The following is a 14,297-nucleotide window of genomic DNA, read 5'->3' on the forward strand; positions in this document are numbered from 1 at the left end:
AAACACAAAAGATCAAACGACAACAAAAACCAAGAGGCCAGGACTTTTTTTTTAACCCCTCAGCACTATAACAGTGTCTTTTCACTGGAAACAACATCGATCCCTGTAAGAATCTTTGACGGACGCGTGAAGGCGCCATTTCCATGCGCATGATTGTCTGCTTCTATGAAGGTCAGTAACAAAATCTAAAGTGCTGATAATGGCTGCTGCTGTAACCCATAAAGGCCCCCTGCCACTCTTCCCCATGCCGCCACCTTCTCTCGGATCTTTTGGGCTTCAAGGGGGCTCACCAGTGGCACGTCAGGACACAAGGTTGCAGGCTGCATATACAGTTAAAATGAAAGGCTCTCACCGTTAACCCTGCGGTAATCCGCCTGCCTGCAGACATGGAACACAAGTGCTGTCTTTATTGATGCCAGAAAAAGCCAACACTGTGCTCTCCCTTTCTGTGTGTGTGTGTGTGTGTGTGTGTGTGTGTGTGTGTGTGTGTGTGTGTGAGAGAGAGAGAGAGAGAGAGAGAGAGAGAGAGAGAGAGAGAGAGAGCTTCGCATCCTCGCATTTCCATTACGCACAGGAGAGCGCTCACATGCCTCTGCGCCGAGCTCTCCTGGCAGAATGGAGCGCGCAGGAAGTGCCTTGGTGACTGGAGAGGAACGCGCACAGGGGCAATAACATCTCCTATAACTTTAGAAATGAACTTCTTCAATTCGTCAGCGTGATGGGTATTAAACTGTAATGTGGTTGGCGTCCCTCTACCGCTCCACGGTGGGAGGAGGAGTGCGCGTTCGACACTCAAGAAGTTCAAGTCTCCCTCCAGTAAAGTCCCTTAGAATCTTTGGTTGGATGACATAGTTTATTTCTGCAAAGGCACAACGGAGTACTTCCACCATGGTCGCTGTGCCCTGAGGGGAGATGGATTTAGAGGTGAAGGATGGGAACTGGTCGAACTGTTTGTCCGGGAATGGGAGCGACCGCAGGCTGAGCGCCTCTTCCGCTGGAGTGTCCACTGCGCTGGCCAGCGTGCTGATCTTCACCATCGTGGTTGACATCCTGGGCAATGTCCTCGTCATATTATCGGTGTACAGGAATAAAAAGCTCAGGAACGCAGGTGAGGAAAAACTGTTTTGCATGTTGTATGAGCAGCTTCATGGGTAGGTCAAATATGGCTGGAGAAGGACGAGCTGACATGGAAAACAGTCAATGTGGACAGTTTTTAAAATGAAAGAGACTCTTATTTAAGCAACAGGAACAACTCACAGTCAAATATATATGTATATATATATATATACACACACATATATATATACACATAAATACATATACTCTCTCTCTCTCTCTATATATATATATGTACACATACATATATATATACATATATATATATGTACACATACATATATATATATGTACACATACATATATATATATATATATGTACACATACATATATATATATATATATATATATATATATATATATATATACATGACTGAATAGCTCTAGTAGGTGTGATGCACCTAAATGCTCTCATCAAATGATGTAATAGGAGTCTGTGTTTGACTATCAGGCTGCTATCTTGTGTGATGGAGTTTTCACAGCCTTGTCTGTCTGCTGTCACATCTCCTCATAAATAATAACACCCTCTTCCCTCCATTTGGCTTCATCCTTGATACTCCATCCTAGATAAATCAACCCCCCCCCCCCAAAAAAAAAACCACACTCCCTTCTTATATCAGGCCCTCTCAAGGTGAGAGATTCTGACGTGCAGCTTCTGTGTTCTAAGCGCAACCCAACCTCGTGTTTTTTTGGTCCTACCTCTCAAGTGTCCCCAGAGCAGCGTGAAGGTGAGGAGGATATTTGTCACTGTCTCTTTAATACCGCTGCAAATATGCAATCATCATTCAATTTTCTGTCTGTATCTCAAATGGCCACTAAGCCAGCTCCTGTCATTTCGGGCGGAAAGTGCTTGACGAAATTGAGGGAACCCGCAAATCATATCAGCTTTTATATCACTAACAGCTGTGTTTAAAATATTGTATTCAAAAACAAAAAAGTCACATTCACGACATTTTGCAGATGAAACCTGTATTTGTTGAGGTTGATTACACATCACAACCAGCCACTGTGAAATCGCTTTTTCCTGATGTTTTTTTAAACACGGAAAACCATTCGTATCAGTGGCAGGATGTTACTTTTGTACAATCCCAAAATGATTACCATTATCAGTCACATCTGTGGTTTTCCTCACTACAGAATCTTGATATTTACTGTCAAAGTCACAGGACAGTGAGTGAAACAGACAGTAGAACGTCAAGGTTTGGCAAAATGGTTTGGGCAAATATAAAAACTTCATATATATGTTTGTGTAACATTTTATGTCACTTATGTGATCAAGTCTGATGATGTAGCTTTCTAGAGAACTGCTGAGGTGCCTGAGCGTCTGAGCCGGTTTTTGTTGCTGCTTTGAACTTAGAGGACCTGAACTAAAGATTGAGAATGCTTCACCGCGCCCTTTACAGCCAAACGGTGAAAGGTTAAAGCAGCAAAGTCCTCTGCACAGGCAAAACACAGCAATCATAAAACGATGCTAATGAGAACATGTGAATCAGGCAGCGGCACGAGGTCAGAGGGTGTTTGAAATAATGAGCTTTTATTACAATTTCAAATACATTACGTAACACATTCAATGCTTTCCCACCCACCTAAAGCACTTTGGCAAGAAGTTTAGAAGCCAGAAGAACAATTTGATTATCGATTTCGGGAAAAAAAAAAAATACACGGTCGACTGGTCAGCCACAAGAGCGCAGGAGTAAATGGCCTGTTCAAAAGTCTTCTCTATGCGGGTCAACTATGTCACGGCTCTCCTACGCTAATTGGACTGACTGGCAGCCCCGGTTACACGGTAGAACCCATCAGTGCTGCTCTCTCAGTCTGCATGTGTGAGACAAATTCTAAAACTCCCCCAAAGGCGCTAAAGGCCTCTATCTCATGCGATTCCTTTTTTTTTTTTTTTTCCGAGCTTGTCCATAAGTGAGTGAAATTGTTAGCCTATCAACAATCTCCCCTCTGTTCTTAACCCGCTATTTATAGGTCGGGTATGAATGTTTAACTCTACAGGGTTTCTGAGAGAAAAGCATGGACAAAGCAGAGGAAAAACCACAAAGAACAAAGACTCGCTGTCGGGTGCGTTTGTTGTTCATGTCAGTGATTTAAGTTTTTTTTTTCCTGAAAGGTTTTAAAGGAGCAGTATAATATGACAGCACACTCTGAGCTTGAAATCGGACTCATGAGTGATAAACTGAACATGTACCATACGCAGACACCCACCCCCCTTAAAGAAACAACACACGCACCATTCGTTTTCCCACCTTTGCTTCTAAGTGGATATATTCGTACCCTGATATTTTCCTGCTGAATTGTTCCATTTAGGTCTGCAGGTTCACTCCAGTGTATAAATGTAATAGGATCTCTCTCGCTGAATCTTCAAAGGGTAGCACATGGCGTTACAGGACTGCCAACGGGGTGTTAACGCTAGAGATTCCCAGTGGGGTTAATCATGCTAAAAATACACTCACAAAACACACTCATGAGAGATGGACAGAGAAAGGAAAGGGCAAAGGGGAGCAGATGGAGGTTAAAAAAAAACAAAAACTATAGAGCGACCGGGGTTGGTGGACTCAAAAAAAAAATCAAGTAGGGAGTCTCCCAAGCCACTCTCATGAATAAAACCTAAAAACTGGAGTGTCTGGAGGGGGGTTAATTGAGTCAGTGGGTTGGGTGAGTCAAACCAGAAGCTGATTTAAATTGACAGCACACGTCCATGAGGAATATCACTTAGAACACAACATCAAACATGTTTTCTTTTCTTGACAACAAAACACAAGATGAGATTTTATTTTTTGCAACAAAGAGGGAAGATCAGGATTACGTGAGAGCCCCTCACCTGAATGCTGTTTTAAAATTGCATCCAATCTCTTTCATTCCTGTAGAAGCGGTGTCATTGTGTTTCAGTGCTGTTGAACCAGGCGCTGCTTGTAGTTGGATTTTTCTAAGGGCCAGTGAACCTAATTTTGTCAGACACCCAGCGTCTGATTGGTAGATGGCCTCTGATGATGACAACGTTGTTGGCCGTGTTCATAGCTGGCTGCATCACCACCGGCAGCTCCAGTCAGTTTAATGTTAAATTTCCTTGAAAAAAAAATTCTTTGGCCCCTTGAACATGAGTTCATGAAGTAGTCACTACTAATTCATCAGTGCTGACGCCCTTGCCAAAAGGTTATTCTTGTCTATTTACAATAACGTGAGTGACTAAGTCGAACGTGATCTAATTTTGGATGTGCACTTGTAGTAACAAGCCTTCATCTGACACCCATATTCAAGCAACGCCAGCACTCCTACTCGGTTTTATGAATTTATCTCTCCCTCAAAGGTGTGTACAGCTGGGTGAATCAAAGTGGAGCACATCTCGTTTCCAGAGTGAGAGAGGTGGCATGCAGGCGGAGGGTTTGACACAGGAGCACAAACCCCTGAGACTCACATGTGCACACAGACACGCAAGTTGTTAGATTGAAAATCCACTCAGTCTTTTCTATTATCTCCTGTGTCCTGGTCCATGGTCCACATGTATTTATTTACTTAGTATATGTTTTTAATATTCAGTATTATCCATGTGGAATGCAACAACATGCCATAATTATGCTGACACTGTATACTGAGCCTATTTTAATGCGTGGAGATTGTATGCTGGAAGGGAGCGTGCCAGGCAGTTCTTAGTAGATTTTTGAATGTGCTGCAGCTGGTGTGAACTGGATGAGTCTGGTGACAAATACATCACGCGGGGCCAAATGTTCTCTGCTGTATTGTTTATGAATCAAAAAAATATTCTTTGTTTGCAAAGAAAAAAGGAGCGACCCTCACCAAAGCTAATACACTTACTGCTCCACTAGAGGATACTGACAGTGCCTTTGTTTACATGAAGTACAACAATCTATTGACCTTATTGTGAAAAAGGCAACATTAAAAATAAAGTATTTACATGAGTTAGCATTTACATTTTATATGCAACGGAGCAAAGTTCATTACATCACATCCCTGTGTTTGATCACCCTGCAGAATTTCTCCCATCATCGTCCGATTAACAAGCATACATATTTATAGATATGTTGCAAAGTGATGCAAACACTCCAGTAGGACTTCATACACACTCAAAAATGGAGGTATGATGTAAGAACCGCTCTGTGATTACAGGTACACTTTTAAGTTCCCTCAAAGGTAAAGTTGTCACTTTAAAATTTCTATATTATCTGATCTTTATCTTATTTCGATTATTGCTTACTTCCACGATGACTGTTATTACTGTAAAGATTACAGAAAAAGCTGTTTCCATGGCGATATTGTAGGACATGAGACAGTGTGAAAGTAGTCATTGTCATGTTTTGTCTCAGAAGGTGTGGAAATGTACAAAGGTGCAATACCAGCAGTGTGCGATAAATAAAATATACAAAAAACCCCAAACAAATCCGCTGCCTTGTTAGGTTGGTGCCTTCGCCTCCGCACCATCTAAACATATTGTTTGTTTTGAGGCAATTAGGCATCAAGACAAAAACACCTAAAGTCTTTGAGTAATAAGCCAGAGTTTGAGCGGTGACTCAGCTGAATCCTTGTCTCTCTCTCGTCAGCAGTTAGCATCGCCATGGCAACCTCTGACTGCAGTGGGAGTCTCTCAGATCCGCTGATTCAGACGTCTCCTCCTACTACTACTTTAACCAAACTCTGTTTAAGAAGCGCACGGGAGGAAGTGTGACATCACTCAGTGGCCTTTTGGCCGTCGCCATCTTGGCCTTTCGCAAGCGGAAGTAATCAAATTAAGAGGAGAAGTTGGAGCTGACTTAGTTCGACTGATGGCCATGGCTGCAAATTCTTAATCACACCCGAAAGCATACCCTGCTTTATCACCTATATTACTCAAAGTGGCATCATAACTTACAAAATGAATATGATTTTGTATTGAGGAAGAGACGAATGAGTGAGACTGTAAATGTTTACTGGGGTTAAACAAAAAAAAAATCAAGTGAGAAGTGGAGCCATTTTCTCATAGACTACTTTACAATCTGCCTTTTTTTTTTCCGCCGCTGGCTGTTAAATAAAGAGACAGCACTTCTTAATTGGCTTCAGACTCCATCCAGACTTAGTTTATGGATAATAGAGAAGTTCAAGGCCTGTAATCAATCAGCATAGAAAAAAAGAAGCTCTATTCAACACACATACTTTGGTTCTAACAGCTCCCAAAAAAGTCAGCGGGCATGAGTGTGTAACCTAAGCGTGAGAACATCTTTATCGGTCCACTCTAATCATTTAGATGTTGTTAAGCTTGCCTGTGACGCAAACCAGCCAAGTTGGTTAATTAAACAGCGAGAGGTAATAGTTCATCCAGTGTTTTAATAATGGATGCCAACAAAACAAAGACGGTCATCTGGCCGCTTCACAGCAATCCTCTCAGCTGTGTTTTAGCACTTACCTCATCCTCTTGACGATGAGGGGGAGTGATGGTTCAGCCAGAGAGTGATAAGGCTTAGCTTGCCCTGCCCAGCCAGCGCACACGATAACACTGAGCCGCATGATGTCAGCCAGGAATCAAACCTCTGCACAATGGCAAATGTACACAGCGAGTCGTGTGAGCATCACAAATAAAATCTGACAGATTTGCCCACTGAGCTAATTTGAGAATGAAGAACGAATGTTTTTATTTTCATCTCAGCAGGCTTGAGAGAAGGCTCGTGCAGTTTGACTGACTTCAAATTCGACTGTGTCTAAATACCTGTCGGCTCAGTGGAAAAAACCAACAACAACAACTCACAAGCGGATTTTCTTTTGTTGGTATTTTGTAAATGAATATTTGACAACTCCCTGTAGGTTGGGTTTTCACGGTGCAGCGAACACTGCAGGAGGATTGATGGCCGACATGTGTTGTAAATCCACTCCCATCATATCTATAATCAACACTGTTGTTTCAGCTGTTGTCTGACTGAGCGACACACTCGCGTCTTTCCATTTAAACTTCAGGAGGGAATTCATGTCATGTCCACCTATCGTCACCCCAGCATCACACACATAACATTTGACATCAATAATTATGGTCTTACGCTGACGTAATGGTACATGAGATACGGGCAGGACCATCGCAGTGAGTACTGAACACACCGATACAGGAATTTTAGGGCCGAGAGTGGAGAGCAAGACACCACAAATAGTCAAATTATATTGGATCCTTCTTTCTTTCTTTCTTTCTTTCTTTCTTTCTTTCTTTCTTTCTTTCTTTCTTTCTTTCTTTCTCAATAATCCCTTAAAAGTGGTTGTCAAAAAAGATACATACTGGAAGCAGAGTTATTTAAAGTTTCATACTTGTATACCATGATACTTGAATCCACAAACTGGACAGTAACAGTTTTAGGGCTGATACTAGTACAAATATGAGGGCGTGAAAAAAAAATCTGTACCTGAGGATATTCTTTCTTTAAGCGTTATTATAAAAAAAAACATGACGAAGATATTTGATGGAGACAGGATATTTTAGAATATGTATATTTGTAAATTACCCCAGGCCTTGTTTTCTGAATTGTGTTCTGTAAAAGAAAGTTTTCAGACTCAGACATATCGGACAAAATCTATGCGGATGTAGATGCACTTGCACGATACCTTCAAGGGCGACCTGTACTGCTGAGCATCTGTTCTATATTTTTATATCAGGGAGCAAAACTGAGAGAGAAAGTAAAATACAGGTGTGAGATGGTGTGATGTCGCCGCTGCGGGGGGCTCAAACCCGCACACAAGGGAACTGCCAGATTAAAATTTTGTCAAAGAGAACAGTTGCTGTTTTCAAAACTCGTTACTGTAGAATAAAGAGGATACAAATTCAAAGAACCTGAGGTGAATGTAGAAACGTGGGAATTTAATATTTACAGTTCAAATAAAAGCTATTTAAAAGCTGAAGATTGTTGAGGATCTGATGATTTAACAGCAGCTGGTTTGGACAACTGAAATTCAATTTTGGAATTTATAGAGAAAGTAAAGTACTGGTTCTTGTACTAATATGAAAAAGAGATTAATGTTTAAAAAAAAAAAAAAGGATCGTAAACTTAAAAGCTTTGTCTTTAGATTTCTTAGTTGCGGTCCTCAGCTCCTGTGTCGGGCAGCCAGAGACACAAATCCCTGTGTTTGACTTCACCCTGGGTGCCGCTGAGAGCTCAGCGTCCTTCAGAATCTCAAACCCACAACATTTGGAACTCTCAAAAAAATGTACATCGTCTTTTCAAAACTTGTGGGAAGCTAATGCCGCTTTCCAAAAATGCCCAAGATGATTGAATTCTGTCTCGGCTGTGAGCTCTCACTATCAGCCTTCTTATCTGACACAACATCACAATTTGATTTATTATTTAATCCAACCCCACCCCCACCAACCCATGCCCCCACCCCCACCCACCCAGAACAGCTGCACTGTAACAATATCAGACATCACTTTCTATGATTCATGTCTTCCGAGAAGATCCAGTGTCACTCCACCATCAGCTCAGACCTCAGGAGGGAACGGGAACTCCAACCCGTCAATTAGGACGTTAAAATCAGCCACATCTTGTTTTTTTCTTTTCTTTTTACTGTGTCGACTGTTTTCCTGAAGGGCAGACATAAGCTTTAAAACAACATCAGCCCAGTTCCAGGATTTGATTGGGATGGACATAAAATACTGCCCTCACATTTAATTTAGGTGACTAAACACATTTGTGTGCTGCTGCATGTCAGGAAATGACAGGTTCTGTTTCTTTCTTGTTGTTATTGCTCTCATCTGTCCATTTCACTGAAGGCAACACAACCTGCTTAAATGTGATGGCTTACGGTTGCTGCTCGGTTGTTTTGCAAGTGATCATCAGGTGTTTCATTCTCTCGCCTGCAAAAAAAAAAAAGTAAAGGAGGTGAGGAATTTCTTGACCCTCTCCTACCAGCGAGACCCGAGCGTCGTCTAGACTTCTTTGCAAATCTAGCCCGCATGTTCACCTGTCTGTTAGCACCGGACTTGTCGTGTTCATACTAATATTAATTATACCAAACTCCATTAATCGGGAGAGGAACAGATGGCCGACAGAAAAAGAGAAAAGTGCCACATATTATTATTTTGGATACTGGGAGAGATGGTCAGGCTTCCAATAACCAGGATGTCGCCAACACACATTCTGTTCAGTCCTGAAATTGAGTCATCACCGACATGCAGGTAATAACTGAATATAGGCTGGCTATTTTTTCTGTGTTTTGTGTGTTGTCAAGTGTTACAGATTAAAGATTAGAAGAACTGCAAGCGAAATCCTGCAATCACCAGTCTCACAGTGATGTAATGGCTGCAGTCCCGTGATGTTGTCGCAGCTGCATGGAGGCATTGGTGACGTGCAGCTAAAAAAGATCCCTGCCAGTCACTTTGCTCGTTTATTCCTCTGGCTGAATGTTTGTGTTAAAATAAAAAAGACAAAATTCAATATTGTTGAGGTTATAAAACCATAAACCTTACAGTATTGTAATTTTTCACTGAAGCACACACATTTAATCGTCTAAAAATACAAGTGCCATAAAACAGGATTGTTACTTTAGTTGAGTATTGATACATAATTTTGCACCCTCATATACAAATACAGAGTTCTATGGGCATGTTCTTAATAGAAAAAGGAAAAAAAACTCACGGACAAAGGTCGTAATAATTGGCGGTGGAAAGTGACATAATATAATTTAGCCTTTATGAAGATGTGAATACAATTTTATGTATTGAACATCATAAATATTTTTCCACGGTTTATCCACGTCCAAATTACTGCTGTATTTTTTTGGGAAATGTTAATTCGTCTGCAGGTAATTCTTCATGTATCTGACATTTGGGGGTGTGGACGTGCAGGAGACATGAGACTGTGAAAGCGCCAGTTGTTAATGTGATCGCTGCGCTGATGGAGGGTTGCAACAGACCCGAGTCATCAATGACTTCTGTCTTTTTTGTGCTTATTATTATCTGTTGGGGGAAAATTCCTAGAGAATGACATAATGGTGTAAGAATTTTTCTTACCAGGAGCAACTTTTCGTACAAGGAAGCTTTGTGAATACAATTCCGCAACGATTCCCAGACTGCATCTCTCCAGTGAGATTATACCATGAGGGATTTTTTTTTTTTTTGCGTTCCTTCCTTGTATTTTTCTATAGTATATTGTGATTTGATTTAAAAAAAAAAATAGAAAAACGTGTGCATGCGCATGACTGACCTGCTCTGGTCTAATGGCGGGATGGCTGGAAAACCATTTCCACTCTGGTGTGTAGGGCCGGAGCTCAGGGGGTGAGGATATGTCAGGGAGGAGAAGCCGGTGATTCCCATCCAGGAGGCCTTTCGCAGGGGCGAGTTATTCTCCTCCTTGCAGAGCTGCTCGATTATTTGAAGCCCGAGGCTAGCACGGAGGAGGAAGAGGAGGAGGGGGAGGAGGAGGAGGAGGAGGAGGGGGGGGGGGAGGAGGGGTAGGAGGGGTAGGAGGAAGAGGAGGAGAGGGTGCCGCAATGGAGTTCCTAGCAGAGAGAAACCATAATCCCCAGTGTCTCTACCTTCTTACATAATCTTAAAGGGCGGGGTTGTTAGGAACCAGAACAACTGCACTACTGCCAGTTCATGTCCTCTGGTTTAGCCCAACCAGTTGATAGCTTCAGCTACACGTGCATTTACGCTCCTTTATTGATCCAAAATGACACTTTTCTGAATTCAATTAGGGGTCAGTTGAATAGCATATTTCAGTGGGATTCTCAGATTTTATTCATTTATTTGTTTTTTCCAAATGACGACTCAAGGGTTAAGTCAGTATTAGTCAAGTTTTCTTTAGAGATCAGTTCAGGTTTACTGGATGAGGCAGCGTAGTGGAATAAGTATTCAACTCAAACAAGCTGTTGCTGAGTTTGATCAGTTCCTTAATCTCCAACGAACACGTGCTGAAGAAGGATCCAGAGTACACAGTCACTCGAGCTTTTATACAGTCTTTGCTGCCGGGCGGATTAACACCCATCTACCCTTCAGGTTACCTTTTAAGGTTATAGGAACATAAAATCTACTGTCCTATAAAAAAGGAGGTAGAAGTCGAACCCTTGTCAGGTTGCAATGCAGAAACAGGACGTCGAATACGAGACTTTTTTTTTCCAGACATGCGATTGTCTCAAACTTAAAGTGACTTAACCACAGAGTTCAATCATTCCAACACACATGCAATATTGACATTTTCCATTCCAGGCAGAACTCTGAAAATTAGTCGAATATTACGTGAACGTAAACATAGTGATGAATGTACAGAGTGATTCTACTACTTCTAGTAGTAGTTGATGTTATATGAGCCCTTTCAAAGACAGAGTATGTATATATATATATATATATATATATATATATATATATATATATATATATATATACACATACTCTGTCTATATATATATATATATATATATATATATACACAGCCAAGCTGAAATCATTTATTCAACCAGCAAGTTTTTTTCTTGAATGGAGATGACACAGGCGGAAGATAAGACAATGTACAAGAGGAATCATTGTGGAAAAAATTATGTCTCAGCTTCTGTTTACATTTGAACAAAAAAAATGGCATGTCCAACATTATTCATGACCTTCTCAATAATCAATGGAAAAACCTTAATTGAAGCTGAGAAACTGAGATTATCTAATCTTCTGGGAGACGCCAGGGGTGTGATGATTTTGTTTATTTATTTATTTATTTTTATATGTATATATATATATATATATGTGTGTGTGTGTGTGTTATAGAGAGGGGAGTGGGTGTACTGACAGACCAGCGCTGCCAGCATGCCTAAAAGTGATCCAGCAGCAAGAGTTAGAGAATAAAAGGGAGGTGACACTGAGGGACCTGTGACAATGAAGCATTTGCCTGAATCCAGATCAACGCAGTCAAGAGTACATGGTAAAAGCCTCATCAAGAAAAGAGCCAGAGGGCCCAATGAAGCTGCTCTTTTATGCAGGGAAATCACAGTTGTACCTCCAGTGACCCAGTTTATTTGAAGAAATGTAACTCGAAGCAGAAAGTGCAAAAGGAGTGCTGTTTGCTTTTATGACAGACCAGTCTGGGTCATGCTTTGTGTGTTCTGTAAACCTCCTCTGTTTCTCCAGGCAACATCTTTGTGGTGAGTTTGTCTGTAGCAGACCTGGTCGTGGCGTTGTACCCCTACCCCTTGGTCTTGACCGCCATCTTCCACAATGACTGGACCATGGGTGACCTGCACTGCCAGGCCAGCGGCTTCATCATGGGCCTCAGTGTCATTGGCTCCATCTTCAACATCACGGCCATCGCCATCAATCGGTACTGCTACATCTGCCACAGCCTCCAGTACGACCGTCTGTACAGCCTGAGGAATACTTGCTGCTACCTGGGTCTCACCTGGGTGCTCACCGCCATCGCCACGGTGCCCAACTTCTTTGTGGGATCGCTGCAGTATGACCCTCGCATCTACTCGTGCACCTTCGCTCAGACGGTCAGCTCGTACTACACCATCTCTGTGGTGATCATTCACTTCCTGATCCCGCTGCTGGTGGTGTCTTACTGCTACATGAGGATATGGGTGCGGGTGATTCAAGTGAAGCATCGGGTTAAACCGGAACAAAGGACCAAACTGAAATCGAGTGATGTGAGGAATTTCCTGACTATGTTTATGGTGTTTGTGTTGTTTGCTGTGTGCTGGGCTCCGTTGAACCTCATCGGCCTGGCAGTAGCTATAAACCCTGTGAAAGTTGCACCGAACATACCTGAGTGGCTCTTTGTCACGAGCTATTTCATGGCATATTTCAACAGCTGCCTCAACGCCATCATATATGGACTACTGAACCAAAACTTCCGTAAAGAGTACAAGACTATCCTCCTGGCTCTGTGTATGCCACGCCTGCTCCTCATGGAGACCTCCAGGTGTGCCACAGAGGGCCTGAAGAGTAAACCCTCAGCAGCTGCAACCAACAATAATGTGGCAGAGTTAAATGTGTAAATTTCACTCTGAGATGGTGTTTCTCTGAAGCCTCACATGGATGTGTTACCATGATTCACCCAGTGCCTTCAGATATGCTGTGTGTATCATTTCCCAGTTGGGAAGATGTAATCATGTTCGGAGCGGTCATGTCAGACGCTCCCTCATGTTGTGTCATCACGACAATTGTGCTCAGAGACCGACTGACAAAACCGGCTGGTGAAAAAAAAAAAAGGAAAATCCTGATTCAATACTCACCAAAAACATTTGGTTCATGGAGCAGCTGTTAGAATTTCTCTCCAGAAATCTCAATTTCTCCAGTATAGTCTGTTTCCTGGCCGTCGTCAACCCCATCCCAGTACGTTCACATCACATGCACTCAAGTGACTCACGGCGTACTTCATACAGATTATTATGGGTACAATACGAACAGCCAATAAATACATCTTTAATTCTCTCACTCTTCAAATGCAGCATTCATGGGGGGGGGGGGGGGGGGGGGGGACCTGAAGGCTGTTTTTTTTTTAATTCAATGCTTCAAAATGAAGCTCAATTGCCAAGGATTTAATACTTTTATTTGAGGGTTTTGTGAATTCTACAACTTGGATAGGTGCCGATCTAGACACACACATTAGCTGCTGTATAAGCTATGGTGAACTTAGCATTATTTAATCCTGTGTTTATAGACATTAGGCTCCTTTTCACTGGGAATGTCGACTGCATTAATTCACTGTGATAATCTTTTGCCCTTAGGCTTGTCTATTGAGCAATTATGCCCTCACACAAAACACTGGTATGATTGTGGAAGATGTTGCTCGGGTTTCAATTCATTAAATTTCAACAAATATCAAAACAGGCTTTGTGCATTTATGAAAGAAGATGTGCCTTATATGTACAGTATGAATTTAAACCTGTCATCGTAATTATTGGATTTATCCGATAACATGTATTTAGTGGTGTGTAAAAGGTGTTGCATTAACAGATCATGAATGATTTAAGGAATTAGAGAAATTCCTAAACAAATTGGGAAATAATGAATGCTAAACATAACTAGTTTTCTTGTTTACTTAAGGCCTAGGGGACACGATATGCATCATGGAGACAAGATGTAATCTGGTGATAGTGCAAGTGTGCCTGAGCACATGTCACCCAAGCAAAGATAGGCTCTGACAGCCTCAAAGAATAACTTCTCACAGCAAACAAACTGTGGTTCACCTCACAAGAAGCCCTACAGATTTCAGCGTGATACATT

General features: G+C 41.8%; 1 protein-coding gene across 1 annotated transcript; it reads left to right on the plus strand.

Annotated features, from left to right (window-relative positions):
* The first annotated feature begins 580 nt into the window (after positions 1 to 580).
* Positions 581 to 13,511, plus strand: mtnr1c (melatonin receptor 1C). Its single transcript, XM_086221349.1, has 2 exons — positions 581 to 1,108; positions 12,201 to 13,511. Exons 1-2 carry the CDS (start codon positions 913 to 915, stop codon positions 13,064 to 13,066), a joined length of 1,062 nt encoding a protein of 353 aa, XP_086077475.1. The 5' UTR covers positions 581 to 912; the 3' UTR covers positions 13,067 to 13,511.
* Positions 13,512 to 14,297: the final 786 nt, after the last annotated feature.

This window comes from Aulostomus chinensis, chromosome 13 (assembly GCF_037954235.1).
Source record: "Aulostomus chinensis isolate RoL2024-O1b breed Wild chromosome 13, RoL_Achi_v1.0, whole genome shotgun sequence".
Classification (NCBI taxonomy): domain Eukaryota; kingdom Metazoa; phylum Chordata; class Actinopteri; order Syngnathiformes; family Aulostomidae; genus Aulostomus; species Aulostomus chinensis.

Excerpts from the sequence above, each read along its gene's own strand:
- mtnr1c (XM_086221349.1), top strand. The coding sequence starts at position 913 with ATGGATTTAGAGGTGAAGGATGGGAACTGGTCGAACTGTTTGTCCGGG. Across the intron at positions 1,109-12,200 it reads TAAAAAGCTCAGGAACGCAG|GCAACATCTTTGTGGTGAGT; the intron begins GTGAGGAAAAAC and ends CTGTTTCTCCAG.